This window comes from Sparus aurata, chromosome 9, assembly GCF_900880675.1.
Source record: "Sparus aurata chromosome 9, fSpaAur1.1, whole genome shotgun sequence".
Classification (NCBI taxonomy): Eukaryota; Metazoa; Chordata; class Actinopteri; order Spariformes; family Sparidae; genus Sparus; species Sparus aurata.
The window spans coordinates 27,808,916-27,836,085 of NC_044195.1; the positions used below are offsets into that span (position 1 = coordinate 27,808,916).

The window sequence follows — 27,170 nt, forward strand, 5'->3', positions numbered from 1 at the left end:
GATGATGGGTCTCTTTCTTTTTGCATACTTGTTCACACATCTGGTTGAATGTACTGTTACAATATCAATAAAAAATATCAATATGTTTTCTAAAAATTATGTTTTTTCTTGTTTTCCAAAAACATTAAAATATGACTTAGGCAATTATGCTATGAGGCTGACGACATGTGAAAACAATGAAATCCCCTTTAGATACGGTCGAACACTTTATGATACTGATAATCTGCCTTCAGACTGCAGAAGGGTGTTATTTTTGGGGTTTTTCATTCGATCTAAATTCCGGGACATTTATTAAATAATGTAATAAAATTATGTACCAACTTACTTTATCTAACTTAATAAATGTAGACTTGAATGTAACCATTTCATATATAGAATAAATCATAAATTAAAATAGATACATGTTATTGTAATTAAGTGTCCGTTATTGTATGTAATCTGTATCTAAAATACAGTACAATTCTGTAAAATAAACGAGGAAAACTCCTTCAAAATAGTAGAAGTGTAATTGCTTTTAAATATTGCATATGTTACAATTAGGAGAAGATTATTTAATTGAATTGATATTTTTCAGTGTTCCAAAGATAAAGGGAAATTCTGGAAAATAAACGGGCAAACAATCCATTAAAATTACATTAAAAAGGTATAATTGCTTTATAATGTTGCACACATGAGACAAGTTTTACAAATGTATATAATGCCATTGACGTCTTTGTGTATTCCAAAAATACTGCAAAATTATGAACTGTTTTAAAATGTAATTGCTTTTAAAGGTTGCACATGTGAGACAAGCTTCACAAAGTTATATCCTCGTAGTAATACAAATGTCTGTAAGGACCGCTTTTTCTATTTTCGTCCAAATGATGAAACGATGAAAGGGATACACCTCTCCCATCATGCACTGACAGATAAAGATATACAAAACAACTCCCTGGGTGTCTGATAAAGTATCTACTGGTCTGGCGTTGTCATGGTTGCATAAGGAAGAAGAAGAGACTTAAATCTCAAAACTTGCTGCTTTGTCACAAAAATACTCTAATCGTTAAATCACTGCAGTCCTCGACACCCCAACAACAAACTCCTATGAAGACTTTGTTGAAAGTAGCACACATCTAAATTTCTTGCTTCCGACATGTTGTTTGTCTGTTTTTATTTAGTTAACAACTAATTTAATCAGTGACTCAGCTCCAGTCATGTGTCATTAATCATGAGTGAATGGAGGAATCACCCTGCCATTCATCTGTTTTTCAAGGATGATCGTTTGTTTCGTTGAGTTCAGAGAGGAATCAGTTATTTGATCAAAAAGGGTCAGGATTGTTTCAGGCAGGTGATTTATAAAAAATATCAAAGATAATTGTGTCACGTTATAAAGCGAGAGTGCAGCCCTGACAGAGAGAAAGCAATTTACACTGAATCATGCAGCTTAATCCTGGTGTGATAAATCTGACAGTAAGTCTGCTCAAGTCACAGACATGTTAAGATATGCCTCTGGAAATTAAAAAATACTTGTATAATTCAGCTTTATTGAAATGTATTTCATTTCTAAGATCCACTCCTGACATGATCTAAGACATTGCTCTGAATACTAACTTGTGTTTGATAATAGTTTTTCAACAACTTAAAGTTTAAGTTTAATTTTCTTGTTAGAAAATAACACCTGCTTCTTTTCCGTCAATACCAGATGTGTCCTACGTCACCAAAGTCAATTCTCATGCATATGTGTGCTGAAGGTTTCAAGTTTACAAAACACATTTGTTGAGATTTAAGGTGAGCTCAAGTACTCTACTTGTCTTCATGTTACACCTTTGCATTACTTTAGGTTCAATTCTCTAGGGTGCTTACGCTCTGGTTAGGTTTAGGCATTATAACATACTTGTTTCAGGTAAGAGAAAGATCATGATTCGGCTTAAAAGACCTTTTTTGTCAACTCAATACACGGCATGAAATTGGCCTGGAATCCCTCAGGCAGGATCATGTCCTCTATTTGTCAGAGTGGAACTTTACACATCTCCAGTTGAGACTCCTGTTGGCAGTTTAACCCTCAGGCCAGGCTCAGGCGTCATCAGCAGAGCATCCATCCCATCCTCGTCGCCAGATTGGAAATACTCATCCCTGAAGTTTGAGAGTTGCTAATTCTCTGAAGGATTACAGACTCAGTGTGATGAATCAGATCTCTTTCATACATAAAGCACGGAGAAAAGACCCAAACAGTAGGTTCTCTGTTGACTTTCAGATTTTCTTCACTTATAATCTGTCAGGTATCAATGGGAGAACAGATGCAGACCTCATGACAGATTTTAGACATGCTGTCCTCAGGACAATGAACCTTTGACATTTGCAAGACAGTGAGTGTCAGTCTAATCTGACTTTCAGATGAAAACAATCGCCCCTCATCTGACATCCTGACACCTTCCAACACCTCAGGTGAAGAGAATATTCCCTTATCTGACTTCCTGACAACTTTCAACACCATAGATGAAAACAATGCCCCCTGATCTGAATTCCTTACATTCTAATCCATACATTAATTTCTGAATTTAAAAAGTGTGGAATTCCCACAGATCTCCTTAATTTTGTTAAGTGGTTTTGCGCTTACAATTGTTGAAACTCCTTCTTGAGCTGAATTCACTGATGCCAGCTGTACTGCTTGTAACCACTATGACTCATGATATGACATGTCAGATCAAACTGGGCTGACTCAACTAGTTGAAAACCAATTCAGAAAATCCTCCCCTAATTAACGACGAGTAGAGGGGGAGGAGCATCTTACGACAGAATCAGCAACATTCAATAAGATTTTGGCAATAAGGGGATTTCTGAAAAACAAACTGGATATGCAGGCTAACCTTTTCTTGTTAACAGCAGTCTGTACGTTGAAAATGACTACTTAGGATGCTAAGAGGGACTGGTAAGATACTGGCTGCCCAGGGACAATTTCCTTATTTTTTCTTGAGAGCCTGAGCTTCTCTATTGAGCCATAGAAAGGGATTATTAATTTTAGTCTTGAGAGGTCTCATGAAGGATAGAGAGGGATATTGTTGAAAGAATAAGCTTGTGCACCTGTCACTGTTTCTGAATGAATGAGCTCGAAGTTGAGGTATTCTGGGAGAATCAGCAGAGGATTAAAAGAAAGTGCACCACTCACTCTAAAGGCCAAACCTCTGCCTGGCAGACCTTGTACCACCCGTGCTCTTAAACTAAAAGCCTTAATAAGATCCGGGAAATCGCAGGGAAGAAAGTTAGAAGGACAACTTTGATCAATAGGGTTAGGGCTAACCCTGGACCATATTCGGGTATTACAAGAGAGCTTAGCTCGGAAAATACGTCAAACTCAAGGATCTGTTCGGAGTATCATCAGAATAGATTTGTACCTTTAATAATCTCCAGTGTGTCTGAGGATATCACAGCAGTTTTCATCTTTTTTTGTGTACATTTGCAGTAGTTGTTTATCTGGCCTGGAAATTCATTTGAATTTTTATAGGATGGCCCCATCAGTGATTGATTGCGATGCCACTGGTCTGGACTGTATAATGGGGCTTACCACTTGCACTTTTGACCTGCTGAGTCAAACCAAGTAGTGCTGATTGGCTTTTCCAATCACCGGTTTTACCACACTGTGTTGAACCGAAGATGGACCCTTTCCAAAGTTGGACCACAGAGTGCCCGTCCCGCCTCCAAGCAGGCAGCAATGAGGCCTCATGACCGTGGCAGACCACCAGAAGCGCCCAGTCTCACCCTCAAACAAGCCTGCTGCAATTCTCAACTCACGTTGATGCAGAAAACATGAGAGGGAAGCGTTTTACAAAGTCTTTATTCTGTTCCTGTTTGTGTTTTACTGTTTCATTGTGTTGACTTTCAGCTGTTTCAGGAGTCAAGTTATATTACAGCTGGTGAAGAATTTGTAGAGAAAAAAACTCCATATTGGCGGAGCTTTGTTAGCGGCAATTCTTCAATAATACTGAGGGGCTCAGTATTATTACAGCTACTCCTTTGATCATCATTGATCAAGGCAAGAATGTCATCTGTGATACCTTCAAACAGGTAGCCATGTTGAAATGGTGATGCATGACGAGTCAAACCAAGCCGGCACACAGAGACCAGAAATTAAGAAACCACAACACGGAAAAGAGCACAGATTTCTGCAGATGACTTCATTCATTTAACTACAACCACACTGCTTTTATACTTGACTAAATCCTCATTTTCAAGTGACAATGTTATTTAAAAATGAGATCTTTAATTATAGAGATGAAAAATAATGGTTTTCAGTCAAATATGTGTGGCCGAAAGTCTGTAACAAAAGAGGACTGAGTAAAAATCAGGCTTGGGAGGAACACAGGAGGGAAACAGAGCACGGGGATCACAGGTGAGCAGAAAGTTGAAAGTGACAACAATATTCAAGAGAAAATGACTCCAAAATAAAACTGGAATTAATCAACCAAAAACCAAAGCCGTGACAAAGTGGGTGTCCACACTTCCATTAGATTTGATGACCTTTATTACCATGAACTTATTGTTGCACTGCTGCTGTTTTATGTTTCCTCCCTGCGCCTCAAAATGTAATCGCATCATTGACTCTCTGAGCTGCACCGGTGTTGTGAAATGCTGTGCTCTGAAAAATGTGTCAACGCAAAGGCACACAAATAAAGATGTACGCGCACGATGTGATGAAAGCCTCGATTTTTTTTTTTTTGTCATCAGATCGGCTGTAAGGTGACTGTGCTGCTCTTCATTTATTTCTTGGCCACAAACTACTACTGGATCCTGGTCGAGGGCCTCTACCTCCACAGCCTCATCTTCATGGCCTTCAGATCAGACTCCAGATACCTCTGGGGATTCATACTCATCGGATGGGGTGAGTGGAAAAAAAGTACATATAGAGATAACAACGTTTTATATAATTCTCCAGCTGCTTTGGAAAGTAGAGCTGCAGAGCTCAAACTCACAATCCAGTTGCGGTTGCCGTGTCAGCCTTTTGATTAAATATACAGACAATACAATGCTTTGATTAATGCAACATTACATAATCGTTCTGCTGCAGCAAACCACATTTTAGGGAAAATGTCTTATACAGCGGTGACAACAGCTCATATATAATAGCCCACTGGTCATTAATATTGTGTGCTTTGGTGCATACAAAGTGCGAGACCTGAGTATCAAAGTAACTCGAGCAAGTCAAACGTCTTTATCCCATCGCTTTGAATGAAACTGTGCAGTTTTGAAACAGATGTATCAAAATCAATTATCATCAGCAAAATGAATAGACATATTAGAGACAGACCAAACCTTCTAATATTTAATCTGAAACAAAACTGTTGGAAGCATTTCTCGTGTTTGTTCTTTCCTTGAGCACTTATATGTGAGAGTGTTCCCACAAGAAGATGAAAGTGTTGAATATCTCTGCTCTTTTCTTTGAAGTCATGTTGGCAAAAAGGCGCAGCCGGGTGTCTTTTTGTTTGGACCTTCTGCACACTTGGCCAGAATTTAAATGGCTGATTAGACTCTGTTTGATTAAAACCAGTCACAGCATCATTAAAAGTGCTTGAAAAGATTTGGTGGAATTTACATGGGCTAATCACTTTTTATTGGCTATATGTCAGCGGATTGTAACATAACGTGAACAAAAATTAAACCCCCTTTGTGTTTCTCCGTTGCCTGTGCAAGCTTGGAGATGATTTGTTTGAGTTGTTTTATGCAGCTCGGCTGTTGATTTCTTTGTGAAGGTCCCTGGTCAGATTTTCTACGACAGTCCAATGGATGTGACTTGCAACTTCTTGAATGCCGCTGCAGAGAGCAACAGAAGCTAACGTTAGTTTAGAAATGGAGCCCACCAGTGTAAACTAACAACCGGCTTCCAGCACAGCACAGAAGCTCAATAGAGCCCCTTTAAGCAGGGGCATGGTTCTGTTAACCACCAAACCAGATGGCCACTGTCGTGACTGATGTGTGCAAAAGAGAGGGAAAACACATTTGATCTGCATTTCTGTAGCTAATCAGGCTATCTGATCACAAATTGGGCAATGAAAAACCAGACATAGGGACAAAGGAACACTGATAACTCCGCAGCAAGCACAGGTTTGGAGAGGTGACTACAACAAGTTATCATAACAAGGTTGCAAACACAACACGTTTGGACTATTTGTACATCGGTTGTAATCTTTGTGCTTTGTTCGACTGCAGTTTTATTTTGGCGGCAACACACAGGGGACGTGAGGCGCCGCGACAGTCGGTCGTTGACTTCACCGAAAAATAAAAGCTGATTCTATGAGATTGTCAGAAGGCAATAACACGCAAACACAACAAAATGCTGCCCAGAGAAATAACATATTTTAGAGCCACAGTTGAGGACTTTGAGCTTGTGTTTTGAATGGTCATAAAAGTAGAATGTAAAGAGTGAAAGAGGTGCAGCATGACATTAATGTGTTTCCAGCTTTGGAAATTGTCGGCTTCCTGTGAACCTTTCTGATGAATAATCTTCCCTCGGTGTTACTTACCACAGTGCATTGTGGTCCAACAAACCTCTTGAATGCATGAATCACCGGGAGGACCCATAGAGTCACCCATAGAGTACGTGCACATGTGAGTGAGTGCACGAGAACACAAACTGGCACCCCTCTCGTAGTGTAAAAGCAACACTCTGTGGTTTTACTCCAAAGGATACCTTCAAATTGCCTCAGAGCCATTGCATCCTTCCCACTGGAAACCCTTCATTTTCTCCGCCAATGCCAAAAGACCCTGTTATTGTTATAGCTCACATTTTGTGTTACTTTGACTCGGTGGTGTGAATTCCATTCCGAAATAAGAAAGTAATAATTTCCTAGCGGGTAAAAAAAATACTTTTAAAAGAGGATGCTTGTTACAGATTTCACTGTATGTTTACAACATATATTTACTGTTCAACTTGATGGTGGCTACTAATGGAGATGAAAACATTTTCATCCATTTTGTCAGCTTGGAGTGGGATTGGCATCACAGGTATAGCATTGCTTTCTTTCAAACCTTTGTGCTTCTGCTATCCATGTTCACAAAAAGGAACAAACTGAATGTGTTAAAGAGGTTGTGATATGCTTTTTGAGTTTTGTGTTATGTAGCATTTGCTGTGCATGTAAAAGATCTGCAAAGAGAAAAAGCCCAAAATACACGCCAAGGGGAATTATTCTGCTCCTGTACTGCCTGAAATGCCTGGTTTGGAGTCCAGGCTTTCACTGTATGTTTACAACAGAAACTGACAGTTACATCAGTCCTCTGTTGCTCTTCCTATGGTTTCTTTTATGATTTCCCGTTGAAGAGTTTTTTTAAGGGACAATTTTACATCATCGGGCTCAAGAAACTGAGTACATATGATGCACAGATTGCCTCCAGGCAATGTGATATTTGGCTGCACAAAAAACCTTACTTGAATTGCTATTGATTAATAATTTGTAAATAGCTGCCTTCATTTTTACTTTTAAATATTTTCAATCTCTTAAAGAGTTCCTATTTTTCTCATGTGGTGTGTTTTGCTGCAGCATCCCTTTACACACTCAAGCTCTGTTTTAGCCACAGAGTGACACATTTCACCTCTGTTCAATCTTTGGTGAGAGTTGCACATGCAAATTACTTAATGGTCAGGTTGTAGCCAATCAGAGTCAGAGTGGGGCGGGTCATGCTGAACAAGGTAGTGTGATCTAAAATAACACTGCAGTAACTATATGTCAGTGGAGTGTATATATATTTTCTAATATATATATATATATATATTTATATATCCCCTGTTATATAGTGATGCACATAAGTTATGGAAGCAAAGCCTGAACTCAAAACCAGGCCAGGCAGGACAGGAGCAGAATAAATCCCTTCGGCTTGGATTTTGGGCTTTTTCACTTTGCAGACCTTTTAAATGCACAACAAATGCTACATAACACAAAACCCAAAAAGCATAATATGACCTCTGTGACACCTCCAATTTGTTCCTCTTTGTGAACATGGATAGCAGAAGCACATACGTTTGAAAGAAAGCAATGCTATACCTGTGATGCAAATCTCACTCCAAGCAGGTAAAATGAATGAAAATGCTTTCATTTCCATCAGTAGCCCCGATCAAGTTGAACAGTGAATATATGTCATTATCACATCCCTGCACTCTCCGCCACTCTTACGCTCCCATTATGCTCTCAGCCTCGTATTAGATACAGCATTAATTTAGATTCTGTCCATCATTGTGATGTTAAAATATGGGGGAAGACTTGTCAGCTACTTTAAGTTCCATGATAACTGTAATAAAGCTCCCATATCTAGAACTTTTCTTTGAGCCAGTCGGTCTTGCACAACCACAATCCAATGCAATCACCTCTGCTCTAAAAGCTCGACTCAGGAGGGCACAAACAGTTCTTAACAGCGACAAAGTTCGATTCACATTGCCTGCTTGATGAGCAGCGACATGATTTACCATTCAAATGTTCAAGTTTGCAACTCAGCTTCCTGCTGCAAATGTAGCAGACAGAATTTTTTTTCTGGGCTTGTTTAAGAAATGATTTTAATGGGGTGTGTTTATTAGGGTATACCGTGACTGAAACAGGTACGTGTCAAGCGTGCCAAGAGGGAAAGACAGAAGTTGTTAAAAGAGAATCCGTTTTTCAAAATAAAACAACTTTGTAACGGAAATAGAATAATGTATTTATTCTTTCTCTGCGGCCTGGTACCAAACGACCCACGGACCAGTACAGGTTGGGGACCACTGATCTACAGCACCATGAATACTTATACTACTCTTAAATCGTCAAGGGGTACCATTTGCATTTTGGATTTTCTAAACTGTAAATAGGCTGAGGTAAGCAAATCTTACCATGGTCTTAAGCCGTTCAGAAGTGTCCCACAGGAAAGGCCTCAGTGGATTTTTTTAAAAGAGCCTCCACTAATAAGTCAAGATGGTTTAAATATAAAGAAAATAATAAGTTCACCCAAAAATCTAAATTAAAACATAATATTCACTGACCCTCATGCCGATGGAAAGTCAGGTGAATTGTCGTGGTCAACAAAACATTTCGGCTTCATAGCAAATCAGCATTGCTGCAGTGTTCTCCTAAACAACTGAAGTAGATCAGGACTTAACTTTACAAATGTACAGAAACAACCAAAAATGTAAACAAAACACAAACTGGCTCATCCAAAAAACCTCCATCAGGCTCTGCATGAATAACCCTGATTCAACAGTTAGGAGGTTAAAGCAATATGCTGCAAAGCTGTTGTGCTATGAAGCTCCAGAAATGTTTTGTGGCCTAAGAAATGTCACCGGATTTTCCCAGTGGTCTTGACTCTTTATGAGGGTTTCTGAAAGTCTAGATACTTCTTTTGTGTGATATGACAGTAAGGGTGAATAATGCATTTTTCCACAGGCTAGCAGAGCAGATTTGTCAAGTAGCTTAGTGTCATTTTACACCAGTGGGACAACAGGAATCCCACTGACAGAAGAAATAGTCAAGATACAATAGCTGGAGTCTGATCGCTGTTCTGGGGAGTAAAAGATATGAAATTGCTGCTTTTGTGGAGTGATGACGCCTGTCAGTTTGCCAGCAGTGTGTTAGACTACATACTAAACACAGAGTGCATTTGGGGTGGACGTAAGTGTGTTAATGTCTCCAGTTACCTCTGCTTCTGAAATTGATCGTAAATGGGATTATGAAATATGACTCACACAATGAATTAGACAAAGAAAGCACAAGACATCAGTACAGCTCATTGTCTTCTTTTGTGTGATTTCAGGTGTTCCTGCTCTTTTCGTGGCAGTGTGGGCGATTGTCAGGGCAACGCTAGCAGACGCAAGGTGAGAGAACAAACCAGGCTGTGTCTTAAAGCTTTCACGGCAAAAAAAAAAAGAATATATAAGGAAGTCGGCGAGTCTAAAGGCCAAACCTGAATACAAACACAAAAAAAGAGAAATTGCATGATGCCATAATTAGAACTTAATCGTGGTGACATTTGAATCATCCGCGACATCCAATTAAATATGCACCATTTAATTTACGAAACACATCTGAATAAATCAACAGTTGCTGTCATGTCAGGTAGACTCTAAGACACTGAACAATACACCTAAATATTATATGTGACTGTCGAACCTCTCTATCTGAAACCATGAGGTGTAATCTGCTGCTGTAACTGCCTCCACTTTGCTTTGAAGGCTTCTGGAGCCTGGTTGCAGGGTTGAGTAAGTTCAGCTACATTAAGTCTGCTTCCTCAGAGGTGCTGTACCGGGGTTGAGGTCAGGGCTCTGTGCAGGCCAGTCATGCTCTTCCACACCAAACTCAAACAACCATTTATTTACAGAGCTGACTTTGTGCACATGAGTAATTTCATGCTTGAACAAAAGGAAAGGAAGTTCCCCAGAAAGGGAAGACACTGGATGAACCACCTGTCTATTGGGGCTTTTTTCCGATACTGATGTGAATTGAGCCATGCCACATTTGGTCCCGGCTGCTGTGCCATCTCTTGTCCATGCCAAACCTGTGACAACTCCCCTTCTGCCCCTCAATGAAGCATGTGGTGCAATTGCAACCAGAGAAGAATACATTTTTCAAAATGTGGGTTCAGCTCTCAGTACTTTCTATCCAAGTCTCTCTAGGTTCTCTCCTGTGTTTCTGTTTCATCACCTTGGCTGAGGTGTGAATCATTTGAAGAAGATTAAATTGTTTAACTCCAAATCAATGGATATTTTCCGATTATCCTGCAGGGGAGGAAAAGTATTTACAGCTGCTCATTTGACCGAAGTTGGGAAAGTGACAAAGAAGAAATACTTTGTTACTGTTCTTGAGTAGGATTTTCAGATATCTGTACTTTACTCCTTACATTCTCAAAACACCTCGTCATTGAAGTTTTAATGCATTCGGTAAGGTAGGTAATAAAAACCAAAACATGAAAAACAGACTAATTGTACACAAAGAGTATGTACATATTGTGCATAAAGAGTATTTCAGGGTAAAATTATTGATCCAGCAATCAACTGTAGCTCAACATCTGCTATAGCAATGATTAACCTTCATCAGAATATAATACAACATCAGGGGTCTTGACCGCTGAGTTGAATGCTGGTTTTCATATATTCTGATATAATGGTATCTCCTGCTCAACATAACCTCCCCCTGCCTCTCAGAGACACCTAATGACATTCAATATTTGGCAGCACTGCTATTGAGAGGTTGAAAAAAAAGCCTTTTCATACTGAGTGTCTCAGGCTGAGTTAGAATCACTGCCGACTGTTCACAGTGTATCTGCCTATTCTTTACATTTCAGAGGTGTTATGAGGCATTGATTGGGCTGATTCAGTAGAGCCGGCCTGTTAATGCACTGCCCACCCTCTGAACTTTAACGTCCCTCCAGACAGGTTTACAGACAATGAGCAATAATAAATACACATACATATGTTTTAAAATAATATCTTTCACCTTTGTTAACATCACAATCTGACCTTTCACTTAATGTTCATTTTGTAGTCCCCCCAGGAATCTGCTGAGAAAAATTTTAAATTCCGCGGAGAGCAATTTTGATTCTGCGGAGAGCAATTCTTGATTCCGCGGCTTATAAGTTAAAATTCCGCAAACATAGAAAAAACATAATATTTTAATGTAATAATGAATTAAATATTCTCTTATGAAATTAATTGCAATACCAGAACACTGTAAAACATTGTGGAACCTACTATTACTGGTTTTATAATAATCAACATTAACATTTTCTTTGTTGTTCTTTTTGTTGGGCAGATTTATTTGCAACATAAAAATGGGTGAAGGTTTAGGAACAGAAAGTGCCTACTGCATACTGCAGATAGTAAATGTAAACATTAATTATAAAATGTGCAATCAAGTCCAAATTATAAACAGTTTTTTCTTCTGTAAACGTTTGCTGCGTTCACCGGATGCAGTGGATAGTGTACTTCTACTGTGAGTCTAGAGCCCAGTCTATCTGACAGCGACATCTAGCGACCAGGATGAAAACTACATGCAAAATGTGATATTCCGCGGAAGGTCTTTGAATCCGCGGACGGCCGATAAATCTGCGGTAATTTTCACGATTGCGGAATCGCGGATTCCTGGGGGGACTAATTATGTGACTGATGCTAAGGATCTGTTCCCTGGTGATGGATCTGTGACTACCTCAGAGGGTAAGTGGTTCATGTAAATCACATTAATCTAGTTAAGCGCACTGATTTAGCGTAATGTGAGATGGCTTTATTTCTGTGACACGATGAAACTACCACCTGTTACCTGTTAAGCTCTTTACCTATGTGATGTTACAAACAGCTGTTTTTAGAGGATTCAACAACTTTTCCGGTCTTTTGTTGTTCCTTTCCTGTCTTTTTTTGAAACATGCTGCTGCATTCAGCATTTTTCTTTGTTTAACTGGTATATCAAATGACTATTAAAATGTATGGCAGTAAGATTGGTTCAGATTATGAAACTGCGTCAGATGTCTGTAGACGCCCAAAAGGGTTCCTGGCTTGATTTCAAGATATTTAGCTTTCTTAAACATCGACAGGCAAGCAAAAAAAGGTTGTGGTCCCAGTCAGACATTCAAATATTTAAGACGTTGTACCCGTTCAAGAGGGGTCCCATTTGTGGCCATGGGGTTATCTAGCCAGACGATTAAATATTTGGCCCATGTTGCTCGAGAACAGATCTCCAAAAGGCCTCCTCGTGAGACGTATGAATATTTAACCTCTTTCGAAATGTCCATGTCTCTACTGGTGGGCGTTAAACAGACGTCATTGACATTGCGATGTAGATAATGTCATTGTCAGAGATCCTTGATTGATTATAGAGTCTCAGGACATATTTGAGAAGCCAAACTTCGTGACAACTTCATTTCTATCTTGTGTTGTTCATTGTTGAATCCCTGAAGGCTGGTATTTTTTGTTGAACTCTGGAATCTTTATTTTTGGACTTGCCTCACCCTAACCTGCAAAAAGCCACCAGGGTACAGTCAAACTGTTGGTGTACAAAAATCAAAAAGGAACCTTAAAAAACAATTGAATGATGGACTTGGAGAATCGTTACATGCCCTATGTTTGTACTGCTTCAAGTATGTTAAAAAGGATTGGCAAATAATTAGTTTTAAAAATGTACTACACGGCATCCAATGCAGATTGCAGAATCTTATTATAACAACCTTCAAAACTGCAATCTAAAAAAGCCATTAAAAAGCCATCACGTCACAGACAAATATGCAGAGGGGAGACAACAATTCAACAGTCTCACCAGCCTCAGGAAACAGACTTATTTTGATACTCAAAATCAAAACAAAGCTAGTTGTACAACCTCAAGGCGTTTTTTTTATTGCTTCAAAGAGATGTTTGATGAGAATCATTCTCACAATATTCAAAGCCTTTCGGTGAAAGCTGAACTTTTTAAATTGAAGAAAAGGAACGTGGCCAGTAGTTCTGACACACTAACTCGGACAATCAGAACAAGATTCCCTTGAACCTTACACTGACTGTGTCTATCAACAGTAGTGAGTCACAGCAAGAACATTGTGGGCTGGAAATCTATAATGTTGTGCTTTCCAAGTTTCACTAAATTGCCCACTGTTGTGATCTTCTGTACATCTTCCGATGCTGTGAGCTGTCTTGGGTGTTCCTTCTGAGCTCTGACTCACTGGTGACCCTGAAAACAATATGCAGGTACAGAAAATTTCCAGAAGTCCGGCATATTCATTAAGTAAATTTGTATTCTGTTCAGACTGCAGACCTTGGAGGGCAGAAGCTGTGAAAATGGTCTTTATAGTAAGGGTGATACAGAGGTGTAATTTGTAGAATACAGTCATAATTGGAAGGTAGCTTCAAAAGACAAGGGGCAGCATATTACTAGCATAACCAACAACTCCTGCTCTGTATTAGCTGTGGAGCAGGTGTCCCCACAGCCAATGGGGTTTAGCTCAACCTAATTGGCAGCCTGAGAGTGAACATAGCAGGACATCAAACTGGAACTGAACACAGCCTCCAAGACAGACTGAGGTCAGTTTGACAACAGGTGCGACAGTAAGGAGGCGATTTACAGACCAAGACTCTGACTTTAGGGATGACAAAGCAGAATTTTGTCACAACTAACTCTTGTCGAAAGACAAACCAAGACTGTTTTGGTGAGTTTTATTAAGTTTATGTTGAGTTTAACTTGCAATTAAGCTTGTCATAGTTGGGTATAAGAGATAAACTTCAACTCAGAAGGCATGGTTCTATTTTTTCTGCTTAGTAAGGTTGAGTCAAATTTATTTTGTCCATTTATTAAGCTAACAGCTTGCATATACTGTTTCTCTCAGGTCAAATATATGGGAACTATCAGACTACTGCCTCTTGCACTACGAAGTGGCATCATGAGACAGGACAGGCGGGGGGCTAGCTGGTTAGCATGGTACTTCAGTAGACATCTCCAAAACATAATATATCAACGTCAACACTATTGTTTTCTCACACTCTGTTGACAATGTTGGTTGATTTGTGTGTGTGTGAGTGCTTTAAACTTAACTCTGGCCATATCTTACAAATTGCTAGTTGCTATATATTAAACTGCACCTGTATGTCAACCAGTTATATTACAAACATTGATTTTTGTCTTAGTTTATGTTGTTTCCTTTTTTGATGTGTCAATGCCCTCATCCACCCTATTTCACAGAGATCAGGGGAATTATTGCACTCACTCTATGATAGTGAAATAGCATGCTGTTGCTCTCCTGTCAGTACAAAACAGTTCATATTACATTCAGTGACCTAAAAAGACTGAACAGTTATAACATCTGTCCATCTATTGTGCTGTTAATTGAATAAACTCTTGGTTCTTGTTGAGGTCATGGTTACCGTTGATGTATTATATTGTCCAGTGCTTGACATTTCGAATGAATGGATGACGTAGTTTGTTCATAACATTTGACATTCAATACATAAAAGGTAAAGTTGTTAAAGCTGACAAAGTTTCACTCTGTGAACTACAACCCCTAACCTGAACCTTCACAGAGTGTAGCACCCATTAAAAGTTTAGATACTCCTGCATGTTCTGCATCTATACTCTTGTGCCGTTTCCATCACATTAGATTGGGAATGCAAAATAAACTCACAGGCAGGCTTAGAGTCTCCGCAATGTTTGTGATACAATTGCATAATCATGTTTGCATAATCCCCTGGGAAATACGCAATATGGAAATCTATATGTTTGCATAATGATGAGAGGTTTCCTTTGAAGTGAAAAAAAAAATCCAAACTTGATGGTTGATATACAGAGAGAATGCCTGGCTGAACTCCCCCACACTTATTTTGTACATAAAATGTTCCCACAAGAGTTTCTCTCAGGATTAGTACATGGCATGAAGTGTGTGTGATGTAATGTACTATAACGTATTGGACAATTATTTATTATTTATTATTATTTAAAACACAGAAAAGTAAAAGAGAGCACACATAATAAGAGGAAAAGGGTAAATAATTTTACTTGTCTAGATCATTAGAACGACTATAAATTCAGGAACGACTTTAATACCTTCTCAAAAAGCCCATGTCTATAGTGCATTATAACACATTATGATGATAATGATGCCTTAATAACATACTTATAATGCATTATATTATTCATAACTTTACTCAAAGCAACCACTGTCCATTTGTTTGTTGACTAACGACCAGCTTTTAATGTAGAGCTTCTGCCCATAACACAGGAATTTCATTAAACAAAGATAACACAAAACACTGTAAAATTTAACAGGTGTTAACAAACATTAATGGATCTTTAATCCATTATACACTGTGGATAATACATTATAGACATTGGTGTAATAATGAATTTTGGTCATTTTTGTAAAGGACTGTGGAAATTCATGAGCACTGATTACACAGCACTATAGATAATTTATAAATGTATGTTCATAATGTGCTAAAATCATCATAGACATGGGCTTTATATAGAAATAGTTACTGCATATTGGTTACAGAATGTCATGGTTTTTGTATTTAGTTCCGTTGATATCTTGTTTTATGTTGGAAGTTTATGCTCATGTTGTATACAAATGAAATTAAACTGCAAAACAGTTAATTTAAATGATTCAAAAACACTGATGGCATTGTTTTAGTGGGTTTTTTCCATAAAACAATGGTGTCAGTCCTGCGCCTTGCCCATTAATGTTGGAAAAAATGAAGGAACTGATTTTAAACCAAGCGGACCAACTCTCATCCCAGAAATTGTGCAACCTACTGTTTTAAGTATTTGGATACATATTTATATCTTACACTGAGTTCTACAGACAGGGTTGTTTTAATACGTAAGAAAGCCAGTCAGAGACTGTTTTTAGTTCGGCAACTGAAGAGGTTTTTGGTCAGTGCTGACATCCTGGAAAAGGTGACTGTCAAGGGAGCGTCCTTGTTTTAATATTTCTGTTTACTGACGCCAGATGCCTGTACCAAACAGAAATGAGCTAAATAGGATTGCTAAAACAGCAGGGAATATAATAGAAGCAGAAGCAGCTGGATGATCTGTGCAGCACAGGAAAGCCCTGTCAATCATGAATGAGAAAACACTTTACACTGAGTCTGAGCTGCTAAATATCTCTGGCAAAGAAAAAGATCTACAAGGGCTGGTTTTATCCCGAATGGAATTAATGTAGTCAACCAATTACTGTAAACTTAAATATGAGAGTGTAAGCTGAACACTATAGGTATGAACGCACTGACAGTTATAAGTTGAGAGGTCTTTGTTTCATTGATGTGATGTGTCTTGTTTCTTGTTTTTAATCCCGTGGACATGTTTGTGTTTGCATTTTCTTGGGTGAGACCAGAGACAATTTCACTGCTCTGGCTTGAGAATCGAGTTATTCTATTCCATTCTCATCTTGCGTTTTTGAATCTTGAACTTCAGTTGCTTGCAAAAATCAAAGCTTGCTTCTGGTTGTTGAACATGCCCGCTTCTGTGTCCTGCGACACAAAAAGTGAAATCAAAAATAGAAACACTACACAGCATGAAAAGGGTACAGTTAAGAGTGTAAATGTAAAAAAGCCCTCCTGCTGTTTTTCTCCTTTTTTTTGTGGTCCATCTGTACCTTCTATATTTCTGCCTGTTTGCATCAGTTGCTTTTATCCCTACATAAACTTTCTTCTGCCTCATTATTCCTGATTCCCTGACTGCGTCTCCTCCTCTGTGTTTACATCCACTGCAGGTGTTGGGAGTTAAGTGCTGGGAACATCAAGTGGATCTACCAGGTTCCCATCCTGACAGCCATTGGGGTAAGACCGTGAGTGTGAAATGCAGAGTTTCAGTGTTGCTTGAGAAGTTCTCAGCACCTACTGTTTGCTTTAAAGTAAGACTGGACTCTTATAAACAGAGCCAGGACTCCCAGATTTGGGGCTTTTTTGTGCATGTGTGTCTTAATTAAGGCATGAATCTAAATATAATTGTTTTCAGGCTGGATGCAAACATTCCTTCCTCATTCAGGTAAAATTGTATTTGATGAAAGAGTCCTGAAGATTCCTGCTGTGATAATAATATTTAGAAATTGTCATGTTTATAGGTAATTAGTTGAGTCATTTTCTTCTCCTTTCAGCTCTCATGTCTCCTGTAGTGAACTGTACTAGTGTCCGACAGATTTTTCAACAACTGTGTAATTACAATCTGCTTCCTGCCTGCTGACCTCATTGTTCAGCGTATGATAATGAAGTCTCATGGAGAATCATCTTCAAAACTAATTTAATCCTGACTTGGATGACTGAAGAGTCTCAATGTTCTGCATGCCAGGCCTTGTTCTGCGACTGGCACCACACAAACACAATCTGTCGATTCTGCGGGTCTGATGTGAGAGGCCGGTCAAGCCTCTGATTGCCTTGATACGCTTCCTATGGTTCTGTTCATCACTGTATTACAGCTGGAGTGAGAGATTTCTAACACTGTTACAAAGGAACACACAGATATATGATTTGATTCCGCTTCGATGTCCCAGTTTGTTATTTTATTCTACAAAACTGTTACTGTTCTGAATCACTGGGCTTTATCCCCATGTTTGCACGGTTTCTGAACTTGGTGAAACTCAATTATATTTTATATTGCTCTTAAGTGCAGCTGTGTATCAAACTTTTCACTGTAATACCCAGTGATTATTTCAACAAATGAAATACAGGTGGTTGTCTTCTTTATGTATTGACTGTTTTTATTGGCTTTGACAAGTGTAGAAATGCAGAAGTAAAATTATATTATATTGGATCTCAGTTTTGTTTAAGTATAAAGATTTGGGACCCAAACCTAAGAAAAAGGCAGACAGGTAGAAAGTAAAAGATTTTCATGAAATGCTGATCAAAAATCCAAAGTCCAAACCTAAACAATACAAACAAATCAAAATAGACGATACAAAAGGAATAACAAAACAAATCAGGGAGACGGTAGGGGTAAATCCAGGAATAAAAAATAATAACATTTACAAAAACCAACATGGTACTAACCGATGCACAGCTGGACACTCGAGGAACAAACAAACTGTCAAAGATGGAGGGGAAGACGAGGACTTCAATTCAAAGGGAGTGATTAACTTATAGGACACAGGTGAACAAAGAAAAAGGGTGGGAAAACAGACAAAGGGAGGAAATGAAAAGCACAATTTGACACATGGGGACAGACCTTCAAAGTAAAACAGGAAATAACAAAACCAACAACTCAAACTATGACAGAGGACTATGAAGAGCATAATAGGAAGTAACCAAACCTCACTCCACCTTTAGCTGCAACATTAGACGTGATATACACATTCATGCATCATTAATTATAATCCAGTGTTTTAATTATTCTTAAATTGGCCACTGTGCAAAATGAGCGCTGGTACTTCAGATATATTTTGATGCCAACTACTTTTCTTTTACTACAAATGACTTTTGACTTGTAAGACAGTATTTTTACTTAAGTAAATGTATGTGGATACCTCTTCCTGTTCGTAGTGCATGAGAAGTTGGCATTTGAAGCTCTCAGAATCTTGTTTATTTGTTTAGTGTTGATTATCGTTCTTGACCTCATCCAGGAAACTTCTTGGTCTTGTCTTTTGGCAGAGGTTCTGACTGATACACTGAGCAAAGTAGTGTGCGCGTAATTTTTGCGTAAATTATTTTTTTCAGCCCAAGCCTTGAACTGAGCGAAGTAAATTCAATAACATCACCCACGCAGTGAAAGCAGCTCCACAGCAGCAGCTGTAGTTCTCCATCAGTGTCTTTGTTCGGTCACAGTGCTGCTGGAGAGAGAAGCTTTGGCTTACAGCATCGTCTGAGTGTGAAATTAAGTGGCAATGATGAAAGGCGTGTTGATCAGGGTTTTTCAAAGCACCCCTGCTTCCCCATATAAGTCATGCTTTCAAAAATATAAAAGAAAAAGAAAAAAAAACTAAAGAATACCTAATATAACTAATTGTGTCTCTCCTACAGGAGGAGAAAGTATAATGGATCCAGTGGTCTAAAACTTTTCCCATCCCATATTTGTGTACATTTTTGCACATTTGTAAACTTTTAAACACCGTGATCTCAATAATGTCAACCTCAGCAAGGGTAGCTCCTACTAAATCTAAAAAATAAGTGTATTATGGATTTCTGTGTGTTGTGATGTGTTATGTGGCTGTCAGGCTTTTACCTTATTTGCCTCTGTGAGCTATCTGTCACAACAACTGCTGCTCTCCATATTTGTTCTTCTCTCGCCGCCCCGTCTGATGCTCGCAAACACACCCAGCCGACCTTATCACCTGACAGAACATCAATATTGTATGAGTCTGCCAGACTTTGGGGTTCTTTGGCACAATTTAAAAACTGATGATGACATTTCTCTTTTTTCCTATACAACCCATTCCAAAAAAAGTTGGGACACTCAGTAAAACCTGGAAAAACAAAAAACAAAACCCAATGCAGTCGTTCTCAAACAAACTGTGTTTATAGGCAACAGTTTTGGGAAGTGTTCCTGAGCCCGTGTGGTAAAATCTTTTATGCAAACATGTGGTGAACCTTGCCCTAATTTTTAAGTTACAGAAATCTTCCCAGCTGCAAATGAAAGCACTGAATCAGTAGCATCACCTGCACAGAATACACAACTAAGTATTGTCTAAAGCTATTAAAACAAGATGTTGTGTGGAAGTGCTGTATGTGTTTGCAAGAACCAATTACTGAAAAATCAACACCTGCCTCTGAGAAACACCCGGAGAATGACCGGGGCATGGTTAACTAACGTTGAATACACCCGAGTAGAAAGTAGCCTCAGAGTTAGTTGGATGTGAATGTTTTTTAATGATCTGCGGGTTGTTCCCAAATCGAAGAAGCTTAGCATAGACGTGAGATGAGGGATAAATTAAAAGAGAAACTGAGAGGAGTCAGGAAGGACAAATCATTATAAAGTTTCACTTTCCTCCTGCCTGTTACTGCAGAAATTAGGTGATTAATTTCTCCTCAACTAAACTAAGCGGACATTAAAACATTTATTCAAGCAAACTACAACTTAATATAGAGATCGTTTGCTGTATAATGACGTCAAGCAAGCTACTGAAATATCAACGTAAAGTGTCCTTAGAGTGGTGATGAATGAAGTGGAACATGACATTTCCTCATGTTTCACTCTACCTTCCTCTAATACAAAATTCAATTGAGCATCAAGGCATGAAGCTAAATAACTTGTTGCCAGCACGAACAGTCTCTACCTCTGTGTTTACGCTCCATACCGTGCAAAGCACCTCTGATTTGGAGCCCATCATACTAAGAAGACACAAATTAAGGAGAGACGATCGAGAGAGTGCTCGGTCACGCAGCATCTTGCTGTCAGCGGCGTCTTAAAGAAAAAAAAAGAGCTCTGAATTAATGATCAAACCTCTGAAAAATTACACGTTTGTCGAAAGACATGTTCGGGAGCGAAGCCGCTGTCAAGTCCTGATTGGAAATAAACCTCCTGCAGATTCTAATCAGACTGCTCTGCTCTGTCAGGACTAATGCACTGCTGTAGCAGGAGCAGTTCCTGGGCACCTCCTGAAGAATAAGAACGCATGCCATAGTATAGACTCCACCAGGTTATCCTTATGCACTAATAAATTAGACTGCCGATAATTAAATCTAATTTGTCAAAAGATTTTGAAAAGGCTTCACCTCAGGAAAGGTATTATTTCTGTGTCCATGTAAAACATAGCTTGGGGAGAAAATAGATGTCATAATAACCTCAAAGGATATTCCCATATTGATTTTTAACAGCATGGCTCTGGTCATAAAAATGTCGGCTGGTAATTGGTCCACCTTTCTGAGGCCGACTGCCTTGAAATTTTTTCTGCACATCAGTGGCCCCCCGTCGATGAGTCCTCTCTTTGGTGAGGTTGACTGAAAAGGTTGATTGCTGTTGCCTCGCAAAATGACTCACATGAGACAGTTTAAAACGAAGCTCCAGAGGCGAAGCAAGTTTCTCACACATAAATGAAACATACCAAGGACACAAGCTGACTTCAGGTCAGATCAACACTTACACAAGATCATATAAAGTCATGATATATGAGGTTATGATATATTTTGTTACCACAGCTATCAAACACATGGAAAATATGTAGTAGATGCAGGATGTTTTACAGTTAAACAAGATAGATAGATAATAAAAATGTGATCGGTCCTAGCACAAACATTAATTACAACCAGCACACTGATATCAGACTCTCCACCAATAGAGCCTCCTACATCCTACACACTGGGTTTTTAAATAAAGGTCATAATCTACATTGCTAAATTAAACTTTCATTAAAATTCAGTCAAGTTTTAACAGACAGCTGAAAGTCTTTCCTGGTTATCAGCTGCTCCAACAACAAACTGAGACCTCAGAGAATAACTTGTGTAAAAGCCACGAGCTGCTGCTTTCGCATCTCCAGTTCAGATTGCCACCCGTCGAAAGGAACCTGCAAATTAAATGCCAAAACACCCGTCACATGGTGTGTATGAACACAGATTGGAAGAGACATCTCATAACCTGTTGTGTCAGGTGAAGGTTTGAGTTTATTTACAAAGACGCAATCATTCCGCATGAATGATGGCTTTGATTTTCATCACAGTCCAGCGTGAGAAATGTTTTGGTGGAAGTAATAACATGGCGCTGTATGCAGTTCCACTGTCAGTGATTACTTTTCCTCTCATCACTTATTGTCGGGGTTTTCAGGGTCAGACAGCAGCGTCTCATTAATATATAAACCAATCACAAGTGAAGCATTCCTTCCTCAGTACTGCCGTGAATACTCATGTATGATCCTCCGCCTCCCCCCTCTTCTTTTGTTCTCTCCTCCCCTTCCTCCCCCTCCCCCCCCCCTCCTCCTCCTCCTCCTCCTTCTCCTTCTTCTTCTTCGTCTTCTTGTATCTCTGTGTACAGAGCTGTTAGCTCTGGCATATTGTATTGTATTTTGGAGCTGTGTTTGTTATATTCTCAGGATGATACAGGTTCAGGGCTCCAAGTCTTTGGCTGTGGAAGAGTTAAGCCTCAATTTGCATCTTTCAAATTACTTTGCCTCAGTCTCATTAAAGTCTGTGAAAAGAAATCTCACAACTTGGCAGGAAAAATAACATAGCTTTCTTTCTTTAGCTGCTATGAAAAATGGCTTTATTCCACAAAACAAAAGGTCACCAGAACACTGATTGTTGAATGCAAAAATTAATCTGTAGCCCTTCAATACTTATTTCATCCTACAGTTGTTGAGGCAAACGCACAGATGAGGTTTTCTCAGAAAGTCACATACAGTGGTACAGCTGTAGTTCTACTTTACCGAGTTTCCTGTCTTTGTTTTTCTATTTCAGCTCAACTTCATCTTGTTTGTGAACATCGTACGAGTGTTGGCCACAAAAATTCGAGAGACCAACGCAGGGAGATACGACACAAGGAAACAGTACAGGTTTGTACTGACTGAATCTCTGATGAAGCAGCAGTTCATTGTGTGTCCAGGGTCGTAAACTGTTTCCTGTTCAATTATCCAACCTTGATGAATGTCAATATATAGATCTGTGCATGTTAATACTGCAGTTCACCTTGATTTAGAGGCAATATTTATGAATTGCAGTCCAACATCAGAACAGAAACACAATGTCAATTATAACCAAAGTCATTTTTTGTTAAAGGTGCTGATTTTAATCAGAAACAAAGATCTTTAATGTCTATTTTTCTTTTAAGTGTCAAACAAACTAAGTGAATTAACTCTCTTTGTTTTCACAAGTGAATAAACTGAATTAACAAGCTGACCTTAAAGGATAAAACAGATTCATACCGTCTTACTTTGTTTTAGATGTGGCAGACCCTGCCACCTCTCTAGCTCCAGTGTTCTGGGGACCTTTTTTTCCTCTGGGAACAGCTTGTTTATTCACTTATGGAAAGAATAAATATGTCTGAGTTTGTTTTATCAACTCATTAATAGTGTAAATGTTAAAATTCTGAGTTTGAATTTCTTTTCCAAAACTACATGTGCACCTTGTGGCGATTAGAGGAGGCGACAGATGAGAGGTTTGAGTGGAGCAAGTGACAAGTATGTGTCGTCCTTAAAGAATCAGATAAGTTGGATGTTATATTCTTACTGTTCACATCACTTATTGTGTTTAGTTCGTCGCTCAGTTATTTTCTGACATCCCAAGGCCATTTGTTGCTACAGTGAAGTTGCCACTCTTTAACGTTCCCCTGACACTGCAGGTGAAGTGCTGTTCGCTTCAGTGTAGCTGCCTGTTTCCTGTAAAAGGGAAAACAGTAGCGAGGTGATTTTACTTGCTGGGTTTGGCTAATTAACAGAACAGCTCCTGTCTGTACGTCGATCCCTTCGTCAAAGTCGGTTATACACAGTGATGTTGTGGAAACTTGAAAGTCAATTCCCTGCAATGCGACTCCCCCCACATGCATGCACACACACGTGTACTGATATAATTCATTCTAGCTTTTTCTCTAGCTCTGTTGTTCTGCTGAAGCTGGAGCTGGCATCAGTCAGTCAGATAAGGACGTTTTAATGACAGTGTATTTTTTCTAGGATTTGTATTGAATGTGGCAAGCCAGTGTGCTTTGTGTGGCTGAGCAGGCTGCTAGTCAGAGCAGATGATAGTGATCGGGAGATGAATGGAAGCCAAATACGCCGCATTGCATTCAGATGGAAAAAATCTAAGTGAAGTCGGGGTGCCTCAGAAAGAAAAGTAGAGAAGCAGGTAAATGAAAAAAAAAGTAGTTGAAAAACTTATTTTGAATGAGTGCACCAGTTAAAAAGGCCTCACTGACGGACAGAGAGCTTTTGTGTTGATTAAATCAAGACATTTATAATATGATAACTCCAGTAACTTGCTGGAAATTAAAGCAAAAGTTACACTTTATGACAACTTGTGATTTATTTTCTCAGCTCTCAGCGAGAGCCTAGATAAACAGCTGTATTGTTACGTAAACAGCGTGAACACGTTACTTAAATGGATGACTGTAAAAAGCCAAATCGAATAAGTTCTGATGAGTTCTAATCACAAGTGTTCAAGTTGGATGTTGTGGAAGCGAGAAGAGAGATGAAGATGAACAACAGCAGCCAAAACGAGATTGGAATCAATTTTAAACTGAAGTCACGCAGTTAAAAATGTAATATCTGAAAACCACTGAAACTGACTGCAGATTGCTTCTTGGATCGCAGTACAATGATCCTGTTTTACCTCTTTTATTCTTCACTGTCACAAGAGCAGAAATTGTAATAGGGTGAGACGGAGGAGAGGATCTGTTAATCCTTGCATTTGTTGTGGCAAGAACTTTATTTTCAGCCCTGTACATAAAGATTATTCAACCCATTCGCCAGAATAATGAGCTGCAAAGTCAAAACTTTTCGATTCTTTGGGTTCAATACTCAATTTCTCTCTTGTTACAGTGCTGTGCGTAAGCTCTTCTTGGGTTAAGGCACAGAAAGCACTTGGTTTGGGACAGACAAAGTGCGTAAGTCAACACAATTGTCCAGCCCAGCCACCAGGATGAAGTGTTAGCTGTTAACTTTTCTGCAAAACGCAGGTTGACATTTGTAGCAGATGTGGGCATATCACCTTCACATTATATTCTTAATGCTGGACTTTACCATCTGGAGGTGGGGCGGATGGTTGTGGCTGTTACAAGGCTGCAGTTTGAATCTGTGGAGGTGTTTACAGCCGTTTTAATAGGGACCAAAATTGGCTATTTTCCAAGGGAAGTTGGGATGGGTTGCAGCAAAACCATGATGTTTTTCTAACCCAAGCAGTTTTTGTGCCTAAACCTAACAAGAGGGTAAGCACAGCATCATGATAAGAAACAACAAAAGTAAAGTTGCAGCTTAAAATAACATTCATTCTGATCTGTGGTTTTGCAGAAATGTACCGCGCTAACATTTATTCTGGCATTTGGTTTGAAACATAGCTGCAGATCCCTCGACTTTCTGTCAAAAATATTAGTTTTTTCTTGCCACTGCCACAGCTGGAAGTTGACCCAAGGTCTTCTTAAAAATGTCTGGTGGTTTGAGGCTTACAAATGTTGAAACCTAGACATGAACTGTGGTCACTGGCTTGGCATCTTGGTCTCCTGAAACTCCAACACCCTCCACTCTACTTTGTGACATAAGAATAATAAACGCTTAATGTGAATGTTACAATGAATATCTGTGAGTCTGTGGTTTGCAGGAACATTAACTGCAAAGATTTTTGTCCAGATGACTGGGCTGAGATTATTATCATTAGTCTCTGTATTGCAGCTTTCAGAATGCATTCGGGTATTTAACAATGTCTCCCGGCTAAAATAACGGTCTGATTTGAATAAATTAGAATGAGAATTAACTGACGATATTTATTATCCCAATTATGAATTGAAATTCAGATGCGTGCGACAATTTAGAGCTGCCATAGACTATTACTGTCACAGCTGCAGGGAGGACTTATCTGAGAGTTACAGGCTGCAGGGAGTCACTGAGATTCTGGTCAGTGACCGGAGGTAATTGTGTTCCGTTCAGGTAGTTTCAAGGTCTTGATACAGATCTGGGCTGGGACAGTTGTCGAAATTGCTGTGATAGAGAAGGAGGTCACCATCTTTCATTGAATTTATACAGTTGTCCACAGGAATCCTTACACTCCAAATCAATGTTTGAATAGCTACAAACCTTTAAAGTAGTGTAGATACACTATAGTGCCAAAAGTATTCACTAACCTGCCTTGACATGCATATGAACTTAAATGACATCCCATTCTTAATCCATAGGGTTTAATATGGCGTCATTTGTGAGGTCACACACTGATGTTGGACGGGAAGGCCTGGCTCTCAGTCTCCGCTCTAATTCAACCCAAAGGTGTTCTATTGGGTTGAGGTCAGGCCAGTCAAGTTCATCCACACCAAACTCTCTCATCCATGTCTTTATGGACCTTGCTTTGTGCACTGGTGCACATTCATGTTGTAACAGAAAGGGGCCATCCCCAAACTGTTCCCACAAAGTTGGGAGCATGGAACTGTCCAACATCTCTTGGTATGCTGAAGCATTCAGAGTTCCTTTCACTGGAACTAAGGGGCCAAGCCCAGCTCCTGAAAAACAACCCCACACCATAATCCCCCCTCCACCAAACTTTACACTTGGCACAATGCAGTCAGAGAAGTACTGTTCTCCTGGCAACTGCCAAACCCAGACTCGTCCATCAGATTGCCAGATGGAGAAGCGCGATTCATCACTCCAGAGAACGCGTCTCTGCTCTAGAGTCCAGTGGCGGCGTAATTTACACCACTGCATCCGATGCTTTGCATTGCACTTGCTGATGTTTGGCTTGGATGCAGCTGCTCGGCCATGGAAACCCATGAAAAATTGAAAATTCCATGAAGCTCTCTGTGCACTGTTCTTGAGCTAATCTGAAGGCCACATGAAGTTTGGAGGTCTGTAGCGATTGACTGCAGAAACTCGGTGACCTGGAATTCACTGAGCTCCTGAGAGCGACTCATTCTTTCACAAATATTTGTAGAAACAGTCTGCATGTCTAGGTGCCTGCTTTTGTACACCTGTGGCCATGGAAGTGATTGGGACACCTGATTTCAATTATCTGGATGGGCGAGTGAATAGTCCTGGCAATGTAGTGTATTTCAATCATCTCTGCAGAATAACACACTTACAGCTTTTTTCAAGCAGGAATCTTCACCTCTGTCAGGTCTATTGCATACCCCGAGTTGCAGCTAACAATCCTCATGGTGTTCGTAGATCAA

General features: G+C 39.4%; 1 protein-coding gene across 3 annotated transcripts in view; it reads left to right on the forward strand.

The window, feature by feature from the left end:
• pth2ra (parathyroid hormone 2 receptor a) overlaps positions 1-27,170 on the forward strand; it is a 62,624-nt gene that overhangs the window by 23,498 nt on the left and 11,956 nt on the right. For all 3 annotated transcript variants that reach the window (XM_030427365.1, XM_030427366.1, XM_030427367.1), the window contains exons 7-10: positions 4,702-4,855; positions 9,742-9,802; positions 17,164-17,230; positions 22,769-22,863. In XM_030427365.1, coding sequence (XP_030283225.1) covers positions 4,702-4,855; positions 9,742-9,802; positions 17,164-17,230; positions 22,769-22,863 — 377 coding nt within the window. The remainder of the gene's footprint in view (positions 1-4,701; positions 4,856-9,741; positions 9,803-17,163; positions 17,231-22,768; positions 22,864-27,170) is intronic.